The 24493-nt window shown below is 38.5% G+C and overlaps 1 protein-coding gene across 1 annotated transcript in view; it reads right to left on the reverse strand.

Annotated features, from left to right (window-relative positions):
- The window catches only part of PRDM5 (PR/SET domain 5), a gene marked incomplete at both ends in the record, with an annotated part of 87531 nt that overhangs the window by 55385 nt on the left and 7653 nt on the right, over positions 1-24493 (reverse strand). The window contains 4 exons of the mRNA XM_082315783.1: positions 462-583; positions 1907-2081; positions 2793-2976; positions 15508-15630. Of these exons, the coding sequence (XP_082171909.1) occupies positions 462-583; positions 1907-2081; positions 2793-2976; positions 15508-15630 (604 nt within the window). The remainder of the gene's footprint in view (positions 1-461; positions 584-1906; positions 2082-2792; positions 2977-15507; positions 15631-24493) is intronic.

The following is a 24493-nucleotide window of genomic DNA, read 5'->3' on the forward strand; positions in this document are numbered from 1 at the left end:
GTCTGGCTTCCTGCACAACAGAAGCTATAGAATTTTATGCAATACCCTCATCAAGCCTAATCGTTTGTGAAGCATGTCTTCCAGAAAGACATCCCATTGTGCCCTGAAAATACCAAAAGATCAAGAACTCACCACTTCCTGCAGCAGTTTGTGCCAGTGGTTGATTTTCCTCACTACTGAAGTGTTTTGCTTTATCTATTATTTGCCTAGTTTAAACTTCCCCAGATTCCTATTACATTTTCTGCAGAAGACTAATGATTCATCTGGTATACAATAATTTCTCCCTGGGGGAGGAGGAATCTTGCAACTCTCGCAATTAATTACTTCTTAATTTTCCTTTTGAACCAAATGAATCCATTAAAAAAGAAACCAAAGACAAAGTTTAGTCTGATTTGCAAATTTAAGGCTAGGAACATGTTAAAGGGTTTTTTTTCCCAAAGAAACATTAAACTCTTTCTTACCGCTATGAACGTTTTCTTTATGTTTTTTCAGGGCATCCTTACTCTTGAACCTCTTGCCGCAGCTATCTGCCTTGCATATGAATCTGGCATCCCCTCTGCATGCCTCCTTGTGCTGTTCATAACTATATGGGATAACCAGTAAAAAAAAAAAAAAAAAAAAAACAACAAAAAAAAAAAAAACCAAAAAAAACCACCACATGTAAAGCAGTATCTAGAGAGACCAGACACACAGCAAGTACTCTGAGCTTAACGCATGCTGCACTGCAGAGTTCCAAGGCCACCTCATGCATTACTTACAGCAAACAGGAATGAAAGCATTTGACTTCTTTCACTGTTAGGATTCACATAAACTAACAAGCTTGAAAGCTAACATGCAAAGGGAGGCCAGCAATGATATGACAGCAGTCCAGTAACTCAGACACAAAACCTCGATTCTGAGCTGAAGGAAGTATTGCAAACAGAGCACTGAAAACTTCTTGAAGAGTCTCCTGGGCTGATATTCTCTGTGCACTGAAGTACACTAAAGAAAAATAGAAAATAAAAAAAAAAAAAAATAAGAGGAACATTCTACAACTCACACAGGCTTGCAGTAGCTAAAAACATACATACAGCTCTACAAATCTTTAAGTAGGCAAGTAATTTCTTTCATATGTGAAGTCTCGTGGAATTTAGTGGGACTAATAAAATGCATAGACAGCAAGACTCAGGACCATACTGCTGTACCTTCACACAAATTAATCTTACTTTGCATGATGTAAAAATTTACTTAACTAGCTATACAGCACAAATCCAACTTCCACTATAGACTAGAAGGAACAAGTCTAAGTTCAAGACAAAATATTTAATTGCCTCCACCAAATATTTCTCTGCTATATAATTTTATTTATTTCCGTGAAAGAACGCAGAGCTCACATAGAGCTGACATACTGAAAAGACAAACAGTTATGGTTTTGTACAAAAGTATAATTGTAAATTTTAGTAACAAAACTGCATAGTTACAATATCAAGGACAGTAAAGATATGCTCTTAAATCTCATATCTTTCATGTTTCTATTTGGTTTTTTTCCATCACCCAAATACTTTACATTTACTCTTCTAAATCTTACTTTAATTCTGTAACGACACCCACAGCTTAAAAATTACATCTCCTAAACTACTGAATAGTCCACTGATGGAGACCAAGGGTTTTGCACCAAACAGCAGCTCTGATCTGGTCTACAGTGTATGGTTTTAAAACACAAAAAATTAGCAACATTTTTGCGATTCAAATTGAAGTCTCCAACAAATACAAGAAATTAACGTATTAGAAGATTAATGTAAAGGTAAGGGTACAAATACATAAGCATAAAAACTAGAGCTTAACTTGTGACTAAACCAAGAGAAATAAATGATTAAATGAAATTGATTTAAATGATCCCTGAAAAAACACTCCTGTTTCTACTCACTGTCTTTGTAGAGCTTGTTTAACAGGGAATTTCTTTCCACAGTTTCGGCACTTAAATTCCTTTTCCTCACTGGGTTTTTGGTGCAAAGTCTGAAGATGTTCAGCTAGAATCTCCTGGCTGGCAAAACTGGATTCACAGTTTGGGCATGCATGGTCCTCCTTACAGGTGAGGGGATCTGCACGATTGGAGGCAAAAACAGTAAAGGAATAGTTTTCAGGGAATATTTTGGTTACATTAAGAGAGACTCTCTGCCAGAAACAGATTATGCAAAACGGAATCACAAAATTCACAAAACACATTGTCTCTCAATGGATTATAGAGAGCCTATCTTGAGTGGATTACTATCAGCATTACTGAAAATGGATGCAAAGTATCAAGTTGGGTGTGACTTAGGCTGTTAGCCTAAATTAGTCATCCAGGTTGTCTCTACTTTGATAAAGATGCTGAGAATTCACCAGTCAGCTCACCTGTCACCTACCTGTTCTTAGACATCTTACCTTACGATGAGCTGAACAGCTTTATGAAAAGGTTTATTTCTCTCTCATCTAAGTAAGAGGGAAAACTACCCCTCTTAGAGGAAGAACTTAGCTTTCATAAGACTATATGTCAGGTGAAATGAACTCCATCTTTAGTTGAAAAATTAATTGTAACTTCTCATGAAACCTAGGCTCACTCATTCACTCAGTAATTCACAGGACTGGCTGCTTCTTATTAGGCAAAGAACCTCAACACATACCAAAATAAAGAGATAAAAATCATACAAGACCTCAGACTAAACCTGGGGAGCCTTCCAGTTCCCCAATCCTATACAGTTAGTGTTTCTTTCTTTCTTCTTTGTTACAACTTTTAAGCTGTCAAGTTACCCCATTTTTTACATATTGCTCACCTGCAATTTTTTCACCTGTTGGTTGCACTTCTTTATTGTTGCCACTGTCTTCATTGTCGTGGATAACAGGTACTTCTTCCTCCTCCTCCTCCTCTTCTTCCATGTCACTGTCCAAGTACCCAATCAGAAGTTCTGTGTCTGTTTCAATATCTTCCACAGCCAGATAGAAAATATTTTCCCCTTCCTGTTGCAAACAGTAAGTAGAAACAATGAATAATTACGTCAGAAAAAGTAAAAACTAGTATGGGACCCTGAACTAATATTAGCCCTCAACTACGGAAGGGCTGGCTCCATTCCTCAGGGAGCACAATGCTAGAACAGCCTTTCTGAGACTTCTTTCCTAGTGAGGCCACATGGATAAAGTGCCCTTGTATTCTGGTATTCTGGAAACACACCCCTGCCTCACCTGTGAGGCTTTACCAATTTGCACTGTAGCCTAGACCAGGTGGTGTTAAGTTCTCGTCTCCTGTTAGGGTGGTATTAAAGTCCTCCTCTCCTGCCACACTCTGCCTGACAAGAATTTCAGAGTTTGAAAATTAAACATTCGAGTATTAGAAAAACTAACAAATTTAAATAACCAATACAGCTTTAGCTCTGTCCCCCGTTGGCTGCACGAATTATAATCCAGCTTTCAGTAGCATGTTTACATAGTGTTATTTTCTCTCTCTTTCTCTTAAAGATTTCCAGCCTTCTTCAGGAACAGGCTTTCAACCCTGGTCAGTTACCTTCACTACCAAGTTAGCAGGCACATGTCTAAAACACACTTTAAACCACTAGATCAAACCCTGCTGCTGGTTTAAATCAGTGTAGATGCACAGATCCACAGACAGCCAAAGATCCAGCCAGTATTCTGCATGAGAGGACAAACTACATAATAATAAGCTCCAAAACCTTCTCCACAATGAATGAACAAGCTTCCAAATAGATACATAAGCTAACAGCTTTGGTCTTTGACAATGTTTATCTAAAGTTACCAAGGTTGGCTGGGGGGGAGTGTGGAGCAGCCTCCTAAGCTGATGTACAGAGCTGCGCTTTTTTGCCATATGTGAACCAACTGCTTTAGGTACTACCCAAAGCGCCAAAGGAGACCCATTCTTACACAGTGAAGACTTCCAAGTTCTATCATAAATCTTAAAGCTTATCTGATTAACATCCAGAAAAGTTAATTGAAGCATCTTTACACTACATCTAGCCATATATTTTGCAACAAGGTTCATAGCACAAGGACGAGATAATAATTTTTAATTTTTGTAATATACTAAGATTAATTTAAACTGTCAACAAGGATGTAGCATTCCTTGAGTTTTAGAAAGCGTGTTATATATTACACAAGATATTGTCACACAAGAGTGAAACTTATTTAATTCAATAGACTTGATACAGCTGCTGCTTTCAAGGACGCACCACTTTTCTGTCCTTATCGCAAAAGCAGCATTTGAAAATAAAACAAATTATGCATTTTTTTCAAGATATATTCTGCAGTCCAGATATCTATCAGCATGCCACCCTAACTTTTGCATACATCTAGAAATTGCTGTTTTTCATATGCCTCTGCCAAGTTGCAGAGACCTTTAAATTACTACAGTCTAAACTCAAAACAAATCATGTACCGAAACTTTTGACATAAGGGAAAGTAAAGGGTCTTTCTACACCCAGTCTCCACTTCGACAGGATAAAACCACCGGGGTAAACCTCCAATATATCACTGTTTAGGACAATTTTATTCTAAAAGCAAGGCAACCTTATAAATGGAAGCACATACCTATTACTGGCTTGCCAAAAAAAAAAAAAAAAAAAGGCCATGTATCCCAGGCAACAGTAAAGTCCCAAACTTACTCATTAAAGAACCAAAGAGCACACCTTTCAATTAGATCATACGTGACACATCTTACACTACACAGTAAATCTGGGAGAACAGCAACCAGAACTAATAATTCAGGTTAACCTAGAACAAGTGCATGAATCCAAACAACCAAGTTCTTATCAATACTACTGCATCCTCACCATCTCTGCACTTCCCTCATGGGCATCTGGGGCTTACTTTATAGCTCTCTGTGTCTAAAAACATCCTGGTTCTTTCCCATTTGTGTACTTTCAGTTAGTAAAAAGATTAATTGAAGAAGTATTAAGGACTCTCAATGCTTGAGTGATCTTGGTTGCATTTGCATTGAAAAGAAATTAGCTTCGGTGCCAATCCAAACTAAAAGGCAGCTCAAACTCATTCCTCCTCCAAGGCTAATTTGTTTGGCTTTTCCAGCCAAACAAGTGCTAGTAGTCAGGTATTCAGAGTGCTAATTAATCCAGATATACCCACACTGTAGTAGCTCCTCGGGCAGCATTTTCAGTGAAACCAATGGAAGTTCTCCAGAACCACAAAGAATTCTAAGTCTCTCCCTGCACCAGCAGCACCTGCACGAAGTACATTTATCTACATGCATGTAGACATAGACACAGTGAATGTAGTAAGAAATCTTTCAAATAATTTTAATAATCCTCCCATTTACTAAGAACACATCTACAGTTGTTCCACCTGCCCATCTGCTTAGGCCGTGCTGGTCATTTCATTAACAATGTTCGCCTGCAGCAGGCCACAACGGTCCTTGGGAGAAAACTCCAAGTGCTGGTCATGGTGGCATCACAACCTCCCTTCAGGCTATTCCTGGTTTATTATTCCACTTTGCTTCGCTCACCCCCTGCCTCGACTGTCATCTTTAAGGCTGTGCACCACACTGACCTGCCCAGCAAATACAGTTTTCTTGTTCCAACAGCTCTTGCTGTCCCATTTTTGCTCCGCTACAGGCACCTCTCCCATTCAGATTCCTGGCTTTTCCATCCAGTTACGCACCTTTACGTGTCCTTTTTAAGAGGGGAGGCTGACAGGGAACATGGGCCAAGAAGCATTGACGGCCCATTACACATTCATCCAGAAGTGTAAGACAGATACACGTCATCACCCCTGAAGATGAAAACACAGGAAGAAGAGGAGGAAGCATAGTCTTGTGTTACCTGAGGGAGTGTAGGCCTTTTCCATCCTCCGGAGCCTGACCAGCTGGCTCCAACCCAGCCTTCCTAATCCTTACCAAGTTTTTCCCTGTGCCCACAACCACTCATCTTAAAGCACTACCTGGCTTCCCTCGACACCCAGTTCCCTGGCAGCAAGCCAGCTCTTCAGCCTACCTGTTCTGCCAGTTCTCCTTTGCCACCTCTCCAAACAAGCACACTCCCTTTCCTGACCTTTGCCTGCAGCTCCAAGGTGTCAAGTTTGCCAGAGTAAAACCAATCTCGGCAAGGCCTGCGAGGGCAGAAACCCCAATCCAGGAAATGTGTGGAGGTGATTTCTTGGGGGCTGTGGCAGGAGAAGACAAGCCGCAAGCTCAGGCACAGGAAAGGTCAAAAAGGGCATGCAGTGCCAGGAAAGACACGATCGGAATAATGATGCCTTCCCAAGAGAGAGAGCAGATCAGGTAACCCTGGGGGAGTGGCTGAAGCAAGGCAGCCTTCCAGAGGTGCTGCTGGGGACCAACAGACCCTTGCCCCTCTCAAGCAAGGAAGGGGACATGGATGACACAGAGACAGGGGGAAGCTCTTCTTGTTTTCACACTAGTTCATACATTGGAAAATGCCTGACTGTCTAAGGCACATATCCCTGTCCCATTCAGCATGTTTGTGACTCTCATCAGCCAGGAAGCAGATGGATCCCAGAGAGACTTCTCTTAAAAAACAAACAAACAAACAAACACACACAACCACAAAAACAGAAAACCAACAACAACAAACCGCCACATCTATAATGGAGACAGTCAGCCCAGGGACCAAGACTATATCTAATCCGAGGTACGGCACCTGAACCACACACAAAGGAGACGCAGAAGCCTCAGCTCTATCTACTGATCTATTCCTATTGTGCTGTATTGCATCTTAAGGTAGACAACCTTTGTGTTAAGGCAGACAACCTTTGAGACATGAACATGAGATTAAACAGAGCACGAGGTTAAACCAGTACGGCAATTCCTACATTTCTCCTGCATTTTTACACCATACTGCAGTTTTTAGTGCTCGCTCCCGGGGAAGGTTAGAATATTTTTCCAGCTGAATGTTCTGTATTATGATAGACTCTTTTCTTTTTTTAATTCTTTGGTTACAGTTATTATCTTGCATTAAATTAGAAGCCATTGCTTTTAGCTTCCCATCTGCAGAAGAACGTGTTTTACTGCAGTGATGATACTATATACCCAAATCTTGCAGTTAAACTCCTCAGGAATTTGAATGATGTGTACAATAGCAATACAAATGAGAACTGGAAGATTTCCGGCCCCCCCAAGGGGATTTCTCCCACCCTTCACTGTACATTTCAATTCAGTACACATTTTCCAGTCTGCCAGCTTAAAAATAAAATATTCTTGTTTCTCTGTGGGGAGAACAAATAACTAAAGTGAGAGTTCAAAAAACTAATTCTGGCAACAATGCAGTTCTGGTGGTTCTATAGAGAAGCACTGAAACTTTTGATTATTCTTCTTGCTGAAAGCTTTTGTTGTGAGAAGTAAAACACTTTTTTGCCCCCCCGCCTTGGGAAGCTTGATATCAGCAGCATTTCAATGGCACGTGCTCTGTACACACCCAGTATGGCACCCCTTCCAGTACTGGCAGATATTAAGGAACCTATAGGTTCCTGAACTGAGACACTGCAACCTACTCTTGGAAGTCTCCTTTAGAGGCTCTGTGGAAAATACAAACCATCAATTACAAAAATAAAATCCGTTTGCTTAGATTTGAGCAATGTGTTCACATCTTTCTTTTTAGAGAGGTTGCATAGAGGAAATCTACAGGTTTCCCAACTTGACTTATACCTTCTTTCAGAATCACAGAATGAAGGCACCTCTGGAGGTCATCTCATCCAACCTCCCTGCTCAAGCAGGGTCACCTAGAGCAGACTGGCCAGGACTTCCAGACGGCTTTTGAATATCTCTAAGGAAGGAGACTCCACAACCTCTATGGGGAATGTGTGCCAGTGTTCAGTCACCCTCACAGGAAAAAAAAAAAAAAAAAAAAAAAAAAAAGAAAAGTATTTCTTGATGTTCAGAGGGAACGTCCTGAGTTTAAGTTTGTGCCTCTGGTCCTGGCACTAGGCACTAAAAACCCCAGACACCTTTCTGCAAAGCTGCTTTCCAGCTGCTTGGGCTCCAGCAGGTAAATGTGCATGGGGTTACTCCTCCCCAGGTTGCACTTCGCTTTGATGAGCTGCAGGAGGTTCCTGTTGGACCATTTCTCCCCATGTCTTGTTGAGGACCCTCTGGAAGGCAGCACAGCCCCCTGGTGTATCAGCCAGTCCTCCCAGTTTTGTGTCATCAGCTAACTTGCTGAGGGTGCACCCTGCCCCATCATCCAGAACATTTCTCTTTTAATATATGCTCTCCTCAACTATTCCACAACATCCTTGTACAAATCTATCTAGAGAATACTGCTTTCAGTATGAATCTGTTGCAGAGAATGTTAACCACCCTACCAGTAATACCAATTCTCATTCCATCATTTCCAAAGCATCACAGGAGTGACCCTGCATTTTTAATGCTTATTGAGAAAGCTTAATTTTTCATTTCTTTCCCTTTTTCAACTCAAAATGAGGAGGAAGCCAAAGCCATAGGCATTAGCTTCCACTTTGGATCTAAATCCCAATTTTCCCCAAAGTTTACAGATGCTCAGATTTAGTGTTCCACTCCAAATCTATCTTGAACTAAAGTGGCATTTCACTGTTTTAAGAAATGCTGGCTTAGTAAAACTTAAAACCATGTAAAACCTATACAGCAGCGCACGTATGCGACTTTCACTGCCACAGGTAACCACTGAGCTCAGCAACTGAACAAGCTTTCAACAGCAGTGAACCATCCTGTATGGCACCATATGCTGTCAGAGATGTCAAGTACTCTCTGTTAACTTGCAATGTCCACACACCTGATGCTGCTCAACACCCCCAAGAGCTGTTCAGTGTGTTTTTCACTGAGCAACTTAGATTTAAAGCCTTCCAAATACGATGAAAATACTTCCATTGATATCAAATGTAATGAGATCACTCCCCACAGCAAACAAGAATATTTGAAGCTACAAATGGAAGTAGCAGGGCCAGAGTAATTAGCAAGCATGAGGAGGATCTAATCACCAGCATGCTTTGGATGACCAATAACTCAGTCTCTTAAAGGCCTTGGCTTCTTTGGGAAAAAAGTAACGACCCTTTTGACTTGGCAGATAACACAAGCACACATCTTCCTGCACATATTCAAACATGTTCATCTTCCTTATTGCTGTCTTCCTTACAATTGCCTACGTTCCCAAACACACCTGCAGTTCAATGCTCTGAGGTAGCAAGGATTTGATTCCTGCAGCGATTTCTTTCCTCCCTTCACGTGCCTCTCTACCACCCTGCTCCCCATCTAAAATAACAGAAGTAGATGACAATAACTACATTGACTTTAAAAGTTATATTTAACATATAATGCTAAACCGCTTCTTTTTTCCTTCCCAGAAATTTAAGAAAAAATTGTAGTGCTCGTAACAAATACCATATTCCAAATTTTTACCTCGTAACACGGTATCTGAGCAAGAAAAAGCACTCAGTGATAGAAAAACTTGGGAAAAGAGGCCCTTAGAAATCCATGGAGAGATAAGAATGGTAGATCTTTTTGAACCCTAGTATCATCACTCTATGCACCAGCTTAGTATTAAGAGAGCCTAAAAATCAGAAATGAGTTACATTTAAATAAAAAAAAAAAAAAAAAAAATCTGTAACCTCAGTGCTGAGAAGGGTCTAAATGATTTTCACACTCACAGTTTCTTGGTACTGCTGAGATTCCTATTGCAAAAATAAAAAATGTAATAGGTATAGTTCAACGCATCTCATGGAGAAAAACACTTATTTCACTCTTCAGAAACTTCTCATTTCTTCTCTTCAATAACAGAATACCTGAACAGCACTAGTATGTATTCAACAACAGATAAATGCATATGACCCTAAAATTAAAAGTTTCTCCTTTTTCCTACAAGAAATTCAAGAATCGAGCATATTTCTAGTTCTCCCCTCTGAGCATGCAGGAAGTTAACAACTATGTTCATGTTACTTCTTACACTGTGTAATAAATGCATCTTTCCTTTGTAGCATTCAAGCCACCAGTAAGTTTCAGGTACTCCTGAAAATTATCCTGTAATATGTAAATTTATTAAGCAGCCTAACACAGTTTGTGCTTGCTTTCCTTGTGTCTTCTCCTCTCACTCTTGCTTTTTAGATAGTCCAGTTTTACTACACTTCTTATAGCAGTCTCTCTCACATACTAATCTTCCTCTGAAGACATTTACTGTTACTGCACAGGGTTTTTTTACCTCAAGATCAACCAGGACATCATTGAATTATGACACACTAACAAACACACATTGTGAAATATGACTTTAAACCACTCTGCCACCTCACAGTAAATATTCTCCTTCACAGTAGTTTCTGCCATTCATTATTCTAACTCACTGTTTTCTAAGCTACAGCAGACCCTCTCAGTGCCTGCTTGCTAATGAAAAAATATTTGAATTTAAAGCTCTAGCTGGCTGCAATTCTGTTTATAAAACAGTTCTGATGTTAACAACAGGATCTGTTTTGCATAGTAATCTCCAGCAGAGAGTATTTAATAAAATTACAACTGACTAACAGATAAATTTATCCATTCTGGATAAAGGAATATTGAAAATATAATACTCTACCAGTCTAAAAACTGAAAAAACAGAACTGTGGTATTTTTAATAGGAGCCATTTCCTTTTGATTATGATAATTACGATGCATTTTTGCTACAGATCAGAAGTCATATTTATAAGTAAATAGCTAGGCATAGCCCAGGGCAAGAGACATTACAATTCACACAGTTTCCATTAATGCAAAAGTTGTAACTCTAAAGCTACTTTAAATACAGTAGAGGATTAACGCATTCAATCACTACTTGAAATAACTTAGAGAAGCCTCCAGCAATTCAGCTGTGCAAAATGCTCAGAAAAGCAATTGGTACATACACAGGTACCCTCTAACCCTTCCCATCCTTCTCTAGCAGGCACACAGCGGTATTACTCACTGCACAGCTGTTAAAAATCCTTCCTGTGCCTTCCCAGTCAAAGACGACCCAAACACCACAGCTGCCTGGCAGCGGAGGCAGAACTCAGTACCCAGCACGCTCCCCACAACACCAAGAGCTCCCACCAGAACCAGGGTTTTACAAAATAAGTAGCATTACAGGGAAAGGGAGGGGGGGAAAAAAAAAAAAAAAAAAAAAAAAACAAACCCAAACACCAAACAACAACAAAAAAAACCACGAAACACCAACACAAACCCACACCCCATCCCAAAAAAAGCCAAAAAAAATTCCACACAGCCCCCAAAAAAGCCACCAAACTTACTTAAAAAAAAAAAAAAATCCCATGCCCTCTAAGTTGCTTTTTCACCACAGGAAGCATTTTGCAGAGTCTAAACATGATCATTGTGTACAGCTAAGCTATGACTAACTAATCATATTTTGCAGTCGACTCAGGATGTGGTTTATTTTATCTGCATATAGGGACATACGCATTCACTTCATCTTCTTTTCAACTGAATACTGAGCACTAGGCAGCAAACAGTAAACTGATTATCAATCACTTTATTTTGGATATGAGATTATAACATTTATCACTGATGCCATCAGGATTGGAAAAGTTCTCAGAGTAGACCAAAAAGCTCCTGTTGGAGTATTTGGAGACTGGAGAGAAAACTAGTGGGAAAGATAATTAGTGGAAATTAGCATTAGCGGGTATAAACAAAGAAATCATTATTTTCCATTCACATTTTTGTTAGTTCATACAAAGTCTCCTAGAAAATTGCAGAGGGGGAGCTGTGAAGCACACAACCAGTGTTAAGTTCTTAAGCATTTGTAGAACAGATTTAGGACAAGCAAGAGAAGCTCCTGTTCTACCACTATGGTTTACTTTATTTTCACAATTTATAGGCTAGTATTGTTAATCTTGGTCAAATATTCTCCATTAATCAATTTTAGCTTGTGAGATTCACTGCTGAAGATTTACTTTAAAGAATAAGCAGTAGAACCGAGAAAGAAAAATCAAATACTTGTTTAAAAATTCAGCCAACCCCACAAAAATCTTCATAAAATACAAATGTCTGGAGAAAATTTACATTTCACAAGGGTAATTATAATGTGCTGGTTAGAACAGAAAGTCTCTAACCATCTCTAAATACTCTATTTTCTCCTCTTAGTTAGCGAATTAGCCCTCTCCATAACTGTGCAGACATATTCTACTTTATTATATAATATGTAATCATTCAGTTGGTTTAAGATTAAGAATTTTTTTGTTTGATATCATAATCTGTATTACAAATTCTTCTTTTTTTTTTTTTAATTATTTTAGGTACTTGTTCAGCAATGCAACTCTTTTTTTTCCCACAGCCACGTTAACTTGAGTAACGATAATGAAGCTAAAACAACTTTACTGATGTAATACATAACTTCTTCCTCTTTGTAAAGCACCGTTTTATCATCTTGGTGGCAAACAGACAACTCTCAATTCAAATTAGAGGGTAGCATTAGTGGAAACATTCCACCAATATTTTCCCCACTGATTTCGTAAAACAAAGTGCTACCGCACCAAGTGGCCTTAAATCTGCTTATCATTAAGGCAAAGATTGTGGAATTAAAATACTGAAGAATTTGTGGGCTGCATTGGGTTTTTTTTCCCCTTAAGGAATAGCAGAGCTTTGGGATTTGCATCTCCAGCTACTAAAGTGAAATCAAACCCTGCAAAGAAATAGGTGCCTACTCAGCTTTTTTCAACACACGTCGTACCTATTCACGTTATATGCAATTAAATACATGTATACCTATCTACACAGCTTCAAGGTCACTCACACAGAATACACAGGTTACCTTGGCAGCTGATTATTGGCGGCACTAAAAAAACCTATGAGATAATTTAGTAAATTTTTGTTTGTTTTTGTAAGTTTGCCTTCTCTAGACTTTCATCATTTTGTACATGCTGATCAAATTTATTCTATTTTTCCCCGTAATTTTTCCAAACTTTTTTTTTCCTGTGGAAGCTTTTATAGGACTAATATTCTTGCCACTCTTTCTTCTTTTTAAACCATCCTTTAACTCCAGTATGATCCTTTAAAAAGGCATGCAAAAAGCACTAAGCACACTCTAAGCAAGATATAACATTATGCAATACAGCATAACAGTTTCTTTCCATTTATTTATTTAAATAATCATTTTCATCACCAAAAACCCCACTGGTATGCACTGGATATTCCATTAAAACTTCTATTCAGAAGTTCAGGTCATTTTACTAAGTGTTTTATTTAAAATATAATAATGAACATCAATTGTTCACACTGCTCCCTCTTGTGAGCCTTACTTTGTGTTTGCTAACATTGAGTGTAATTTGCTATCACACTGCCTATGCACTGATGACATGCTAATCACTGACTAATGCCTAGGATTCCTCATGTATGAGGACCTTTCATATTTGGTACTATAAGCAGGACAACACATCTTTTGATAGATCTTGATATAACTGCAAGACAAAGACAGAAGCAAAACATACAGAAATAATTGCATAGGCAGTGGTCGTACTAAATTAACCACTGACTTGTCATAGACATCAGGAAAAGTATAATAAAGCAGTTATTCAGTCAGTGCTGACAAGAGATTTTGCTGAATGGATGAATAGTGAACGCTTTTTCTTATCCGTCCCTCAAAATGCAATTGTAGCCTGGATGTTAAGATCTAAAGAGGTCTGAACCAAAGACAACAACCTAGAGTACAGACACAGAGGAAAAGCAGATGATGAAGCTGTCCACAGTGACCCAAAACAGGAACAGCAACAAGGTCCAAGGAAACAATATCAGCAGCAAGACTGCAGTCATGTTCAGCCAGCAATATGTGATGGCATGTCACAGACTGACATTCAGTAAAACTAGAGCTTTGGAAATCAGGAGGCGCAAATCAAGTGAAGGCTGGCAGATAACCAGTTAGGTTTCCCAGCGCAGTACACTGCTAATAGCAGCATTCAACTACTGTGATAATGGAAGACAATCCAGGCAGAAGAGGCGTGGTAGGAGATAGAACAGTGGAATGGAAATCACAGAAAAGCTGACAACTGGGACAGGAGGAAGGAGCCTCATACCAGGTCTGCAGGGGAACTGGCAGCAGCGATCCCACTGGGCAGTGCTCTCTTAAGATCCAAATAAGCAAACAGTTCCTCTGGTGAGCAGGAGATTTAAGGAGCCGGACAGGTCATCAACACAGAAATTGAAATTACTAGTGCTGAGTGTCAGGAGTACAAATAGAGGGAAGGTGCAGGGTGGAGAACAGCATCTTTCACAGAACGACATGCTAGGGCTTTACTAGTATTCTTTTTCTACTTAGTAGCTTTAAAATATTTTTTTCCTTTTTTATTTCATCAGAAATTAACTTTGTTTTCTTGGCAAGGAAAAATAAAAATTTTCTCATTTGGCCTCGAAATAAACTATGTTTTTAAATTCTTTTGTCAAGGATCTGCAGGCAAATCTTGGAAAAAAGTCATCTCATGCAACTCAAAAAATATCACTGTCTCTGTTGCATCCTGCAAAGTCACAGAACACTTCCAAAAATGAGAGATTAAGCACACTAAGACTCTTCAGCTTGAGAAAAGAGCCGTCAAATAAGAGGGAAAGGATATAATAGGGTTCTATAAAATCGAGGATGGCATAGAAACAAGAACATAAAGTAACTATTCGCTGTGATACAAGGACTAGGGAATCAAGTGAAATTAAGGAGTTTCTAGAAGAAAAACAGAATCATGTTTCAACATAATGTGTAATTAAAACAATGAAACTCATTACCACAGAATGCTGCAAATGACAAACATAAAAATGTAAAAATAAGCTGGATAAATTCAGATGCACGGCCAAGACTAGAAAAAGAAAATTATCTTTTTTTAATAACTTATCCTCAAGCACTGCCTGATCATCCTATCAGATAATTAGATCCCTCAATTCTCTGTTTCCTACTAGAATATTTTAAGCACCATGCTTGCTTTCAAACCTGTCACACTTTCATATATAAATTTTAAACTATAAAGCAAATGCATCATTCTGCTTTCCACACACCTAAGCCCATAACTGAGTTCGGTATGAAACACAACTAGGCCTCTAAATCATCAGTCCTGATTCAGCCAGGTATATAGTTACCTAGTTATCTTTTTAATTTCCACAATGACAAGAAAACAACTACATTCAGGCAAAAGCTTAACTTGACTGAATAAGGCTGTGGTGAGAAAATTAAACTGCTGTTGCAGTAGTGAGTTAACTACTCTGGGATTTTTTTTTTTTTTTTTTTTTTATGTAAACTGTTCACTTTAAGCCAGGAGAAATAGTTCATGTATGTGATTCAGTGCAATTCCATCACAGTGGATTAATACAAACCTTTCAAAGAATATCAGATTCCAACTGAGGACCTCTTTGGTCTTTCATCCTATCAATCTTATTTCTGGTATTATATTTAAGCACAAGAGTTCACTTCTAAAAAGAAAGGTAGGAGAAGGAAAGCAGTTTCCTACTTTTCTCAGATCTTGCAATTTTACTGCAACAGATAAAGCCCAAAGAGGAGATCGAATTAGTAAATCAATAACTGGAAGCAAATGGTAGGAATCCACCAAATCTACCTGGATGGCTGCCAGGTTCTTCTGTTCCTGCGATGGAGCCTCATGGACAAAACGCAGCCAATTAGAATGGCGTGGATTGCTTGCATCCAGGATATAAAGGACCTCACCTTTATTCCCACGAACCTGAAACATTTAAAAAAAAAAAAAAATCAAGCAAAATTAAAATTGTTTACCAAACACACACAAACGTGTAAAACACTAAGGCACACTTGTGCTCAGCAAGTGAATCTTGCATTCAATGGGTATTCACAGCTGTGCTGCACATTCACCTTTTTCTATAAGTGTATTTATTCACAGCAGAATAGGGGGGCAACTCAAATCCAGCAACTGGTGTCAGCTTCCTTTATTGAGCTTCATTCCTCTCTTTTCTTAGCCTTTCCTTTAGTAAGCGAGTATTATGCCTGACTCCTGGGTCTCCCTAATCTGACAGTATGGTGACTGGTGCTCGTGTTCTTTCCTCTCTCTTTGTTCCTTTCAGTCCTCTTTTTCTTTATGATCTTGCCAGAAACCAATACAACCTGAGAGGTCCTTTCCCATTCCAACCCTATCATCCCTTCTCCAGTTTTGCTTTCTGAGTTCTCCTCCTTCACGTGTTCTGATCCCAGCATTTTACTCCTACAGTCTACCTAATTCTTCTCATACCTTCCTGTCTTTTGTCATTCAGTCTGTCTCTCATCACTTTCTCCAAATTAAGGTTGTAAGCTCTCCTGTCTCCAATTCCTTTTCCTTTCCTCACAACTCACTATTACTGTCCTACCTTCCTTCTCCAACACACTGTCCAAGAGTGGACCATTTTCTTCCACAACCTATACATCCTCTAACTCACTCAGCTCACTTTGCAGCTTTTCTCTTCTGCTGGCACTACAGACAAGGCCAACAGTAACTTTCTTCCGGACAAAAGGGATAGGACATTCTCTAATCTTGTGCTATTCCAGCCACCATTTGGTTCCAACACCACTGAGTTCAGGCTCTTGTTTGTGAGTTTCCGTATTCCTGCAATCACCCATGTCCATTCAGTGATCTTTGCCCTAATACTTCTTCACCCTTCACTTTTCTTCATACTTGATATTCTTCTTGACTCACTTGTCCTTTGCTCATTATGTTCTAGCAGATATTCTTCACCCTCTACGGCCAATTCCTAAATCCATCTATTTCTACCTACTTTCACATTTCCAGAAGCATCTCAACCTTAACTGGCAACCATTACAAACAGATATGTCCATATCCGAATTCAACTTTTCCACTGTCTTTGCCTCTTCCCTCTTTTGTAATCTTACCAGTTGCTCAACCAACTTCCAACCTGAATTATCAGTTCTGTCTCCATTCCCATCTAACTACTTCATCACTAAATCCTCTTTTTGCTTCTTTATCACCAAATATAACTTTTCTTCTTCATATAAATTCCAAATCCAGTAGATATGCTTTAATTACTGTTAACTCTTACTGCCCCACACCAATCCTAAATATCCCAGAAACTTATAAAACATTTATTGAAAACCATGTTCCTCATTGCCCTTTCAAGTCTTTGGTTTTTTTAGTTTTGGGGTTTGTTTCTTTTTCCTTTAGCAAGGGCAAAATCCATCTTGCCCTTGGATGGAGATCTATCTTCAGATCAAGGACCAATATAATTGTATTTATTCATTCCATATATCCTATTTTACAGTTCACTTGAACATCTTTTATATATGCCTCTCTAAAGGAAATTTAAATATGTAGCCTCAACAAATAGCAGTCAGTCTTAAACTATGCTTGGCTGAAATTTTATCAGAATAGAAGATTATTTCAGTAAACAAATTAGTAGGTGAAAGAATATAAATTATTTAGTAGAGGAAACAAACATGTTCAGGTTTTGTCCACTAAGTGAAGAAGCCACTTTAAAAAAAGAATTGCGCACACAGGATAAGTCATCTCCATATCACGAGCTTTTGGCTGTCATTAGAGATCCACAGAATTTCCGACTGTGACAAAATTCTAGTTTACATTGAAAAAATGAAAATAATAGAAAAAGAAAATTAATATTAACCAAGTCATTCTTCCCCCTCAAAACACAAAGACATACTGCTGAAAAAATACAGCTGCCACTGTCATATAAAAAATGGCTTGTTTTGTTTTAAATAATAGATCACTTGAATCTCCACTGATACAGAAGATAGAGCACCACGCAAAAAGGTCATACAGCCACACTATTATTCCATGTGATTTATTTATATAATGAACATATTTTCTTTTTCATCTGTCAACAAGAAGTATCCAGAGCAGGTATTTCCTAAGAGCTGGGGATTTCAGCTATGTAAGATCAAAATTAGATTGTCTTCATGGCTTTGTATTTAAATTGCTCACATTCTTGCTGTGTTTGTTTCTAATAGATGCAATATCATATTTCTTCAGTATGACTGCTTAGATTACCTAAACATTTAGGATACCATTAGAAAGAAAAAAACTGTATTCCATTACAATAATAGCTGGTGACAGCATGTTGTTCTCAGATTAAAACAAAAAAACCTACTATAGTTCTGCAAACAAATAAAAGTCTTCAAAATTTATTACTGGTCTTCCAAGAAGGACACATCATGAACAAGTGCCAATATTTCAAACTTTAAAAGTTGTTTTACTTTCAAACACACAGATTAACCACAGTGAAAAGTGTCAAACCTACATATTTAAATGCACCTGGAAACAGTACTATCTAACACTAATCACTGCAATGGGTTTCCCAGAGAGGTTGTGTAGTCTCCATCCTCAAAGACGTAGATACTCAAAAGCTGTCCCGGGCAGCTGGCTTTAGGTGGCCCTGCTTGAGCAGGGGGGCTGGACCAGATGACCTCCAGAGGTCCCTTCCAACCTCAGCCATTCTGTCACTCTGTGACTATCACCTTGGGAAGTAATGCCTGCTCCTTACCGGAACCGTTGTTTTAATTAGGAACATGGGCAGAATGAGTGCAATCAAACCATAAAAATAAGCTCCAAATTTACACAAAAATATATGCTAACGGTGTATTCACCTCCTGAAAAGCCACTTGCCAAGCAGAAGCACTGCATTGATTCTACTGCAATAATCATCCAGTTCTAAATAGGTAAACCACAGAGCAGAACCTCACTTTGAGCGAAAATGGTTAACATTGCAAATTAGCATCTTTGAGTAAAGTCAAGCTAATCGCTTTGTGATTTAGCTACCAAAGCATGGGTTATAGAAGCCCACCATGGGTGGCTTCCATCAGATCTTGACTTGAGTTGGAAAGAGAAGCAATCAAGATCCTATTATAGAAACCATACGTTACACTATCTACCTTCTCAGCCATTCTTCTTCATTTGCTTGATCCTTAAATTATATAAGAATAATTTATAGTCACTTCAATGATACACGATCATCCCAGTTGTGCTTTCTCAGTCTCTGCCAATCCATAAAGAGATTATCAAACACAAAGCAAAGACTTAACACATAAGGAAACTATTGATAAAAGAATACAATAAATCCCTTAAAGAGGTGCTATATTTTCTATTGCTTTTTTCACCTCATAAAGAAATAATGCTGCATCAAATACACAGATGTGAGGAAGAAAAACAGTCAAAACACTGTACTTAACACAGACTAGACTGGTGATATTTACCACGCCTTTTCTCACCGGTTGCATGGATAGGTGAGTTTCCTAAATGAACAGCCAATCTTTGAGCACCATGGCAGTGAATCCCAAACTTAATCAATATTTTAAACAAACAAATAAAAAGACCAGCTCTTGCTTTGCAAATATATTTCTCAAACTCAAAGCCAGTACAAGGTAATCATGTAAGTTAAATGGAATAAACAGCTAGACTCTACATAGTATTCAGTTTAAAGTAAGTGCACCTAAATATCTTCCATATTGAACTATTAATGAATCAAAATGAAGTTTGGAATATGTCCCAAAGGGTGCTCCGTCCAATAACGGTCCACTAAAGTCCTCGGTCATCCTTCTGCTTTGTGGCACGATCACCAAACAAGAAAACCAGTTTAATTCAAAGATATATCAACAAATACAAGCTAAAATGCTTACACCTGGGTCTGCCTGTAAATCTGATATCCAAGGAGACAGGATCAGAGCCGGCTGTCACTAAGACAGATGTTGCACTGTAGGCCCACACAATTCTGCTAGCCACAGCAACAAGGAATTTTCCCTCCTGCGCTCCTCCATCAGTGACACTGGAAAGCATGAGAAATGTACTGCGCAGCTTCGGTATCTCCCCCCAACGCTGGCAGTTGCACCAGCTGTAATAGCAAGGGAAGAAAATGGGATGACGGTGTCAAGCTGCTTACGTGCTCCTCAAGAAACTTAAAGATACTGCAATTTACCTCTCTACACCACAGAGCTAGGACTCAGCGTGTACATTTCTGGAGCACGACAGAAAAAACTCCCCATATTGAATAAGGTTTCTTGGCCTTCTTTACCTCCAAGAACCCTCTTTTACAAATATTCCCACACATCTGCTTACCACTTACCCCATATGAGACCTGGAGAACTAAACAGGATTCATTCTGCCACAAAGCTTCCAGTCTGCTCCCAGGGGACTGCTTTCCAATTACCCAACCACCCCAAGAATCTTCAGGACAACCTGCCCACCACAACTACTGCTGGCAGGAAATCGTTGGAAAACTGAGGATGTCTTTTGCAGAGAGGAAATGAAAAATACTTTTGTATATCACAAACTAAAGCAGAAAATTCTTTAAGGAAGATTCTCTTAATGCATCTGCAAGAAAACTACTGCATTTCCCACACACATCTGAACTGTTACAATCTTTTATATTTATAAGGTACTTAAAATAGAGGCAAAAGATTTTTACAGGACTGAAGTTCCCTGACAATTTTATGAAGTAGTATCAATTTTGCAATGCTAGTGAACATATTTGTATTTTAAAATTGTGACATTCGAACCTGTCACGTGTCTACATGAATAATTCCATGTTTGAATGTTATTTTCCCAGTTTCTATGCAGTTGGTATTACCTGAACTAAGCAAAATCATCCAGTTAGCTTGAGGTGTGTTCCTTAAGATTCTCAAGCTACAGTGGTTAATCCAGAAAGGATTTTAAAAACTACTTTAACAGGACCTGAACTCAAGTACAAAAGTATTTCTAACTGATTTTCCTAAGGCCACCAAACTAAAAATGCTCTTAAGTCATGAGACCACTGCTAAATAATAAAGGATTCAGTCATCTTGATAGGTCAACAGAGACCGAGGATTGTACGATACGCCTACGGTTAAGTTCAGTGAAAGAGCTAGAAATAGACCTCAAAAGCCTAGCCACCAGTAGATGATGTCATACTACAATGTTTTATTTTGTTTAAAAACAGGAAACAGGTCCTTATCCCTATTTCCTCTAAATAAAGGGGTAAATCCACAAAAGTTGAGGCTGCCTGCTGTAGTTCAATAGACCATCTTGGTCTAGGACCCATTTATTGCTGAGGCCCTTTCAATCACCGAGACCAAGATGTTCCTGTAGTTTCTGTAACCAATGGAGATAACTTGGAGTTTCTGTTACCAGTGAATGATGCTACCAGACATGCAGTCACCTTTGACTTCCCAGGCTACGTAATTAAGTGGCGATTTGTTTCACATTTAAGTATAGGAGACTTTGGCATGAGCCTAGAACAAGGCTGATTCAAATTGATGCCTGATAACCCATGGCAAGATATCTTTCCATTTTATGACAACACCCTCAATATTTGGCCACTCACTACAATCAAACACCTAAAATGCATACACATATCCAAAGCATCCACCAGACATGAGAGCACCTCAAATTGAGGTGCCTAAGAATTGTTTTCTTGAGAATCAACACAAAAGGTGTCACTGAACTAATTTAGTCAAATGTCTTCACAGTAAGATGAAATACCTGACACACACTGTTACAACACAGGGGGTTTTACCTCAAGATCAATCAGGACATCATTGAATTATGCCACATTAACAAACACCACGTCACTATACAAGTATTCAGGAAAAAATGTGCCCCTAGTCATTGTATAAGCTACCATATGAAACCCTGCACAGGCCTAAATAATGTCTAAGCTGCTTGTAATGCCCATCAACAACATGCACTACTCCATCTGCTAGCCTTTCATGCTGCAGTGAAATTATCTCCAGATTTTCAAAATACATCCGAAGTTGTCATGTATGCTACTTCAAAATGCTCATGAGTGCAATTGCAAACGCTCTACCATGCACACCTGGCAAGAGAAGAAGAAAAAAAACTCCACTGAAAATAAGCAGATGGTTATCTTTGCTGAAGGCAGTAAACACACTGTCTGCTTTCTGGAAACCATTTTCCAAACATTTATAAATCTAAAAATCCATGTTCGGTCAAACAATCATGTAAAGAAAAGTACTGTTTTCTGCATTGCATTTTTTTTGATTAGCTGAAAACATGATTTTTATTGTTAATAGTATAAAACAGCTAGATTGTAACACTTCTGCATCCTCCATTTCAGACCTCCATCACAGAGCTCACTGCAGAGTAGAAACTCACATTTTAACATTGCTGTAGAAAGTATTAAAATAACACCTGCAAAGGAAACCTGAGGCAGCAACTGTTGATTTGCTTACTCATTAAGAATTATTGGGACATAGACAGCATGTTACATTCTTCTTCAGACAAAATATAGAACAACAGTTTTTTCATGTTAACAAAGCTCCTGCTGCTGCATGGCGTTATTTGACCTTGTCAGAGACAGAATGGTTCAGAAAACTCATTCCTAGATTGCTGCTAACATTTTGTGGAGCTTTGACAAGAAGGGTTGAACTTCATGTTCACTGGAAGGGTACCGAAATCTCCTTAAGCAAATTGTGTGTGGTCTTCTATAACAAGCTCAGATTAGGATACTAGCACCTCAACCTATCAACATGTGCTTCCTAACATCTTAAATCACATAACTGAAGATGTGAGGAACACAGTCACTTTCAGGAGTAGATTCTTCTCATCACCAAAACCAGAAGATCATTAAGGTGCCTGTTCCAAAAGTCACTAAAATTAAAACAAAGTCATACACTTGACATGAATAAAGACAACTAAATCAAGCTTTAAAAGAGCTGATTATTGAAATTTAGCTAAATAAACAAACTAGTAAGAATATTCATAAATACTTTGGACACCTATCTACCCCAGTGGGGATTAATTTAACAAAATTGAAAATCTAGGACACAAACTTGCAACTGAGATAGGGCATCAATGTCTGATTGTTATGCGTGGCAGAAGTTATTTTCAATGCAACTTGCATAAAAATGCATCCAGGTGGATTTCTCTATGAAATTAGAAAAACAAAAACATGTCTGAAAATTAAACAAAGATTCACACAAAAACATTAAAAGCAAATAATTTTACATGTAAATACTATCTGAGAAGTAATGACTGGGAAGGTAGTCTTCACACAGAAAAAATTGCTAAGAACTACATTTCTAATATTACATTCATCTTGAGAGCAAATACAGAATTCTTCAAATTAGGAGTTATTTTATCATGAAACTCAGGACATAATTTGACTTAATGCCTTGTATGTAAAAGCATTCCTATGCCAGAACCACATTTTACAGGCAAGATATCAAAGAAAAAAAAACAAACACACACAAAAAACACACGACCATTAGCTTAAAGCATTTGACTTCTCATACCTCAATCCTAAACATTAAAGCTCTGATCTAAAGCTGGTTGTAGCCAATAGCAGATTATCTATTGCCTTCACAAATTTTTAGGCAGGCTTATTTAACTGAAAACAATTGTCACTGCAAAAGTGATGAGACTTAAGTAGCAGAAACATAAGTTCATTTCATTTCCTCATATAAACAAACGTGAACATTAGCTTCCATTGAAAGACTGATTTCCAGCATGTTTCTGTTCTTCTCTGTTTTAATATAACAATGAAGAAAGCATAATCTTGGCAGACAGACAGAAACCAAACCTGGAATATGTAACGTTCTGCATTACAGAGAGTATTACGTGCCATCCAATCCTGACCAATATTTCTTCATGGTATGTCAGAGTATTTGAAGAAGGACTAAGGCTTTCCAGCCCTCCCTGTTTTAACATTTGCCAAAGTCATCACCAAAAGTATATGCTTGCCACAATCCAATAGGAGCGAAATGAATACCACTTTCTTGGTTAGGGACAATAAAGAAAATAAACTGAGCAGACATCTCCCCTTTGCAAAGGGAGATCTGAGCTTCCAGAGGCAAAAACTTCTGTGAACTTTAATACCCAAAGATTGTTCTGTTCTTGCCTCAAAGCACTTGCTCCTCCAGCAAACAGACATAATTTAAAATTGCTATGCCAAGTATACTGATATAGACCAACAAAGCAGTATTTAATCAAGGTGTCAGCTAAGAATAAGAACAAAACTCTCAATTCATCACCAACAACTAGCTGCTTACTTAACTAGCACAGCATGCAATTCAGTCTGAGAGATAACAACATGGGGGCTGGGGGATAAGGGGAGGTGGTTTTTTGACAGAAAGAAAGAAAAAGCACAAAGCCATTTGGACATTTTCTTGGCTTTTTACTATTACTCCTAACTACATGGTTAGCACAGGTTTGGGTTTTTTCCCTTTCACATCAGTTGTAAATAAAACATTTCAGCATGCAGCTCTTTACAAAGATAACAGCAAGATCAAGGATGCTTCCCCCCGCCCCAATCCACTGCAATCTGTTGAACGAGCAAGTGTAAACCTTTGATTTCTTCAAAACTATGCAAGTTACAGGCAGACTAATAGCATTCTGCCATATTTAATTTAAACACAAACTCTAACATCCTCAGAACTTTATTTAACAAAATCACTGGACCCAATAAATTCTTTTGGGTTCCATGTTTTCCCAAAGACCAAAAGAAAACATAATGTGTACAATTCTCTGACGACTTAAAGATGCCAACTCACAATGCTGGTCTCAGAGAAAAAGGAATAGCTTGATCAAAACAGACCACATCACAGACCACAACTCTACACAACTAGAAATGCGTGTGGTA

This window comes from Platalea leucorodia (genome assembly GCF_965183815.1).
Source record: "Platalea leucorodia genome assembly, chromosome: 6".
NCBI lineage: Eukaryota > Metazoa > Chordata > Aves > Pelecaniformes > Threskiornithidae > Platalea > Platalea leucorodia.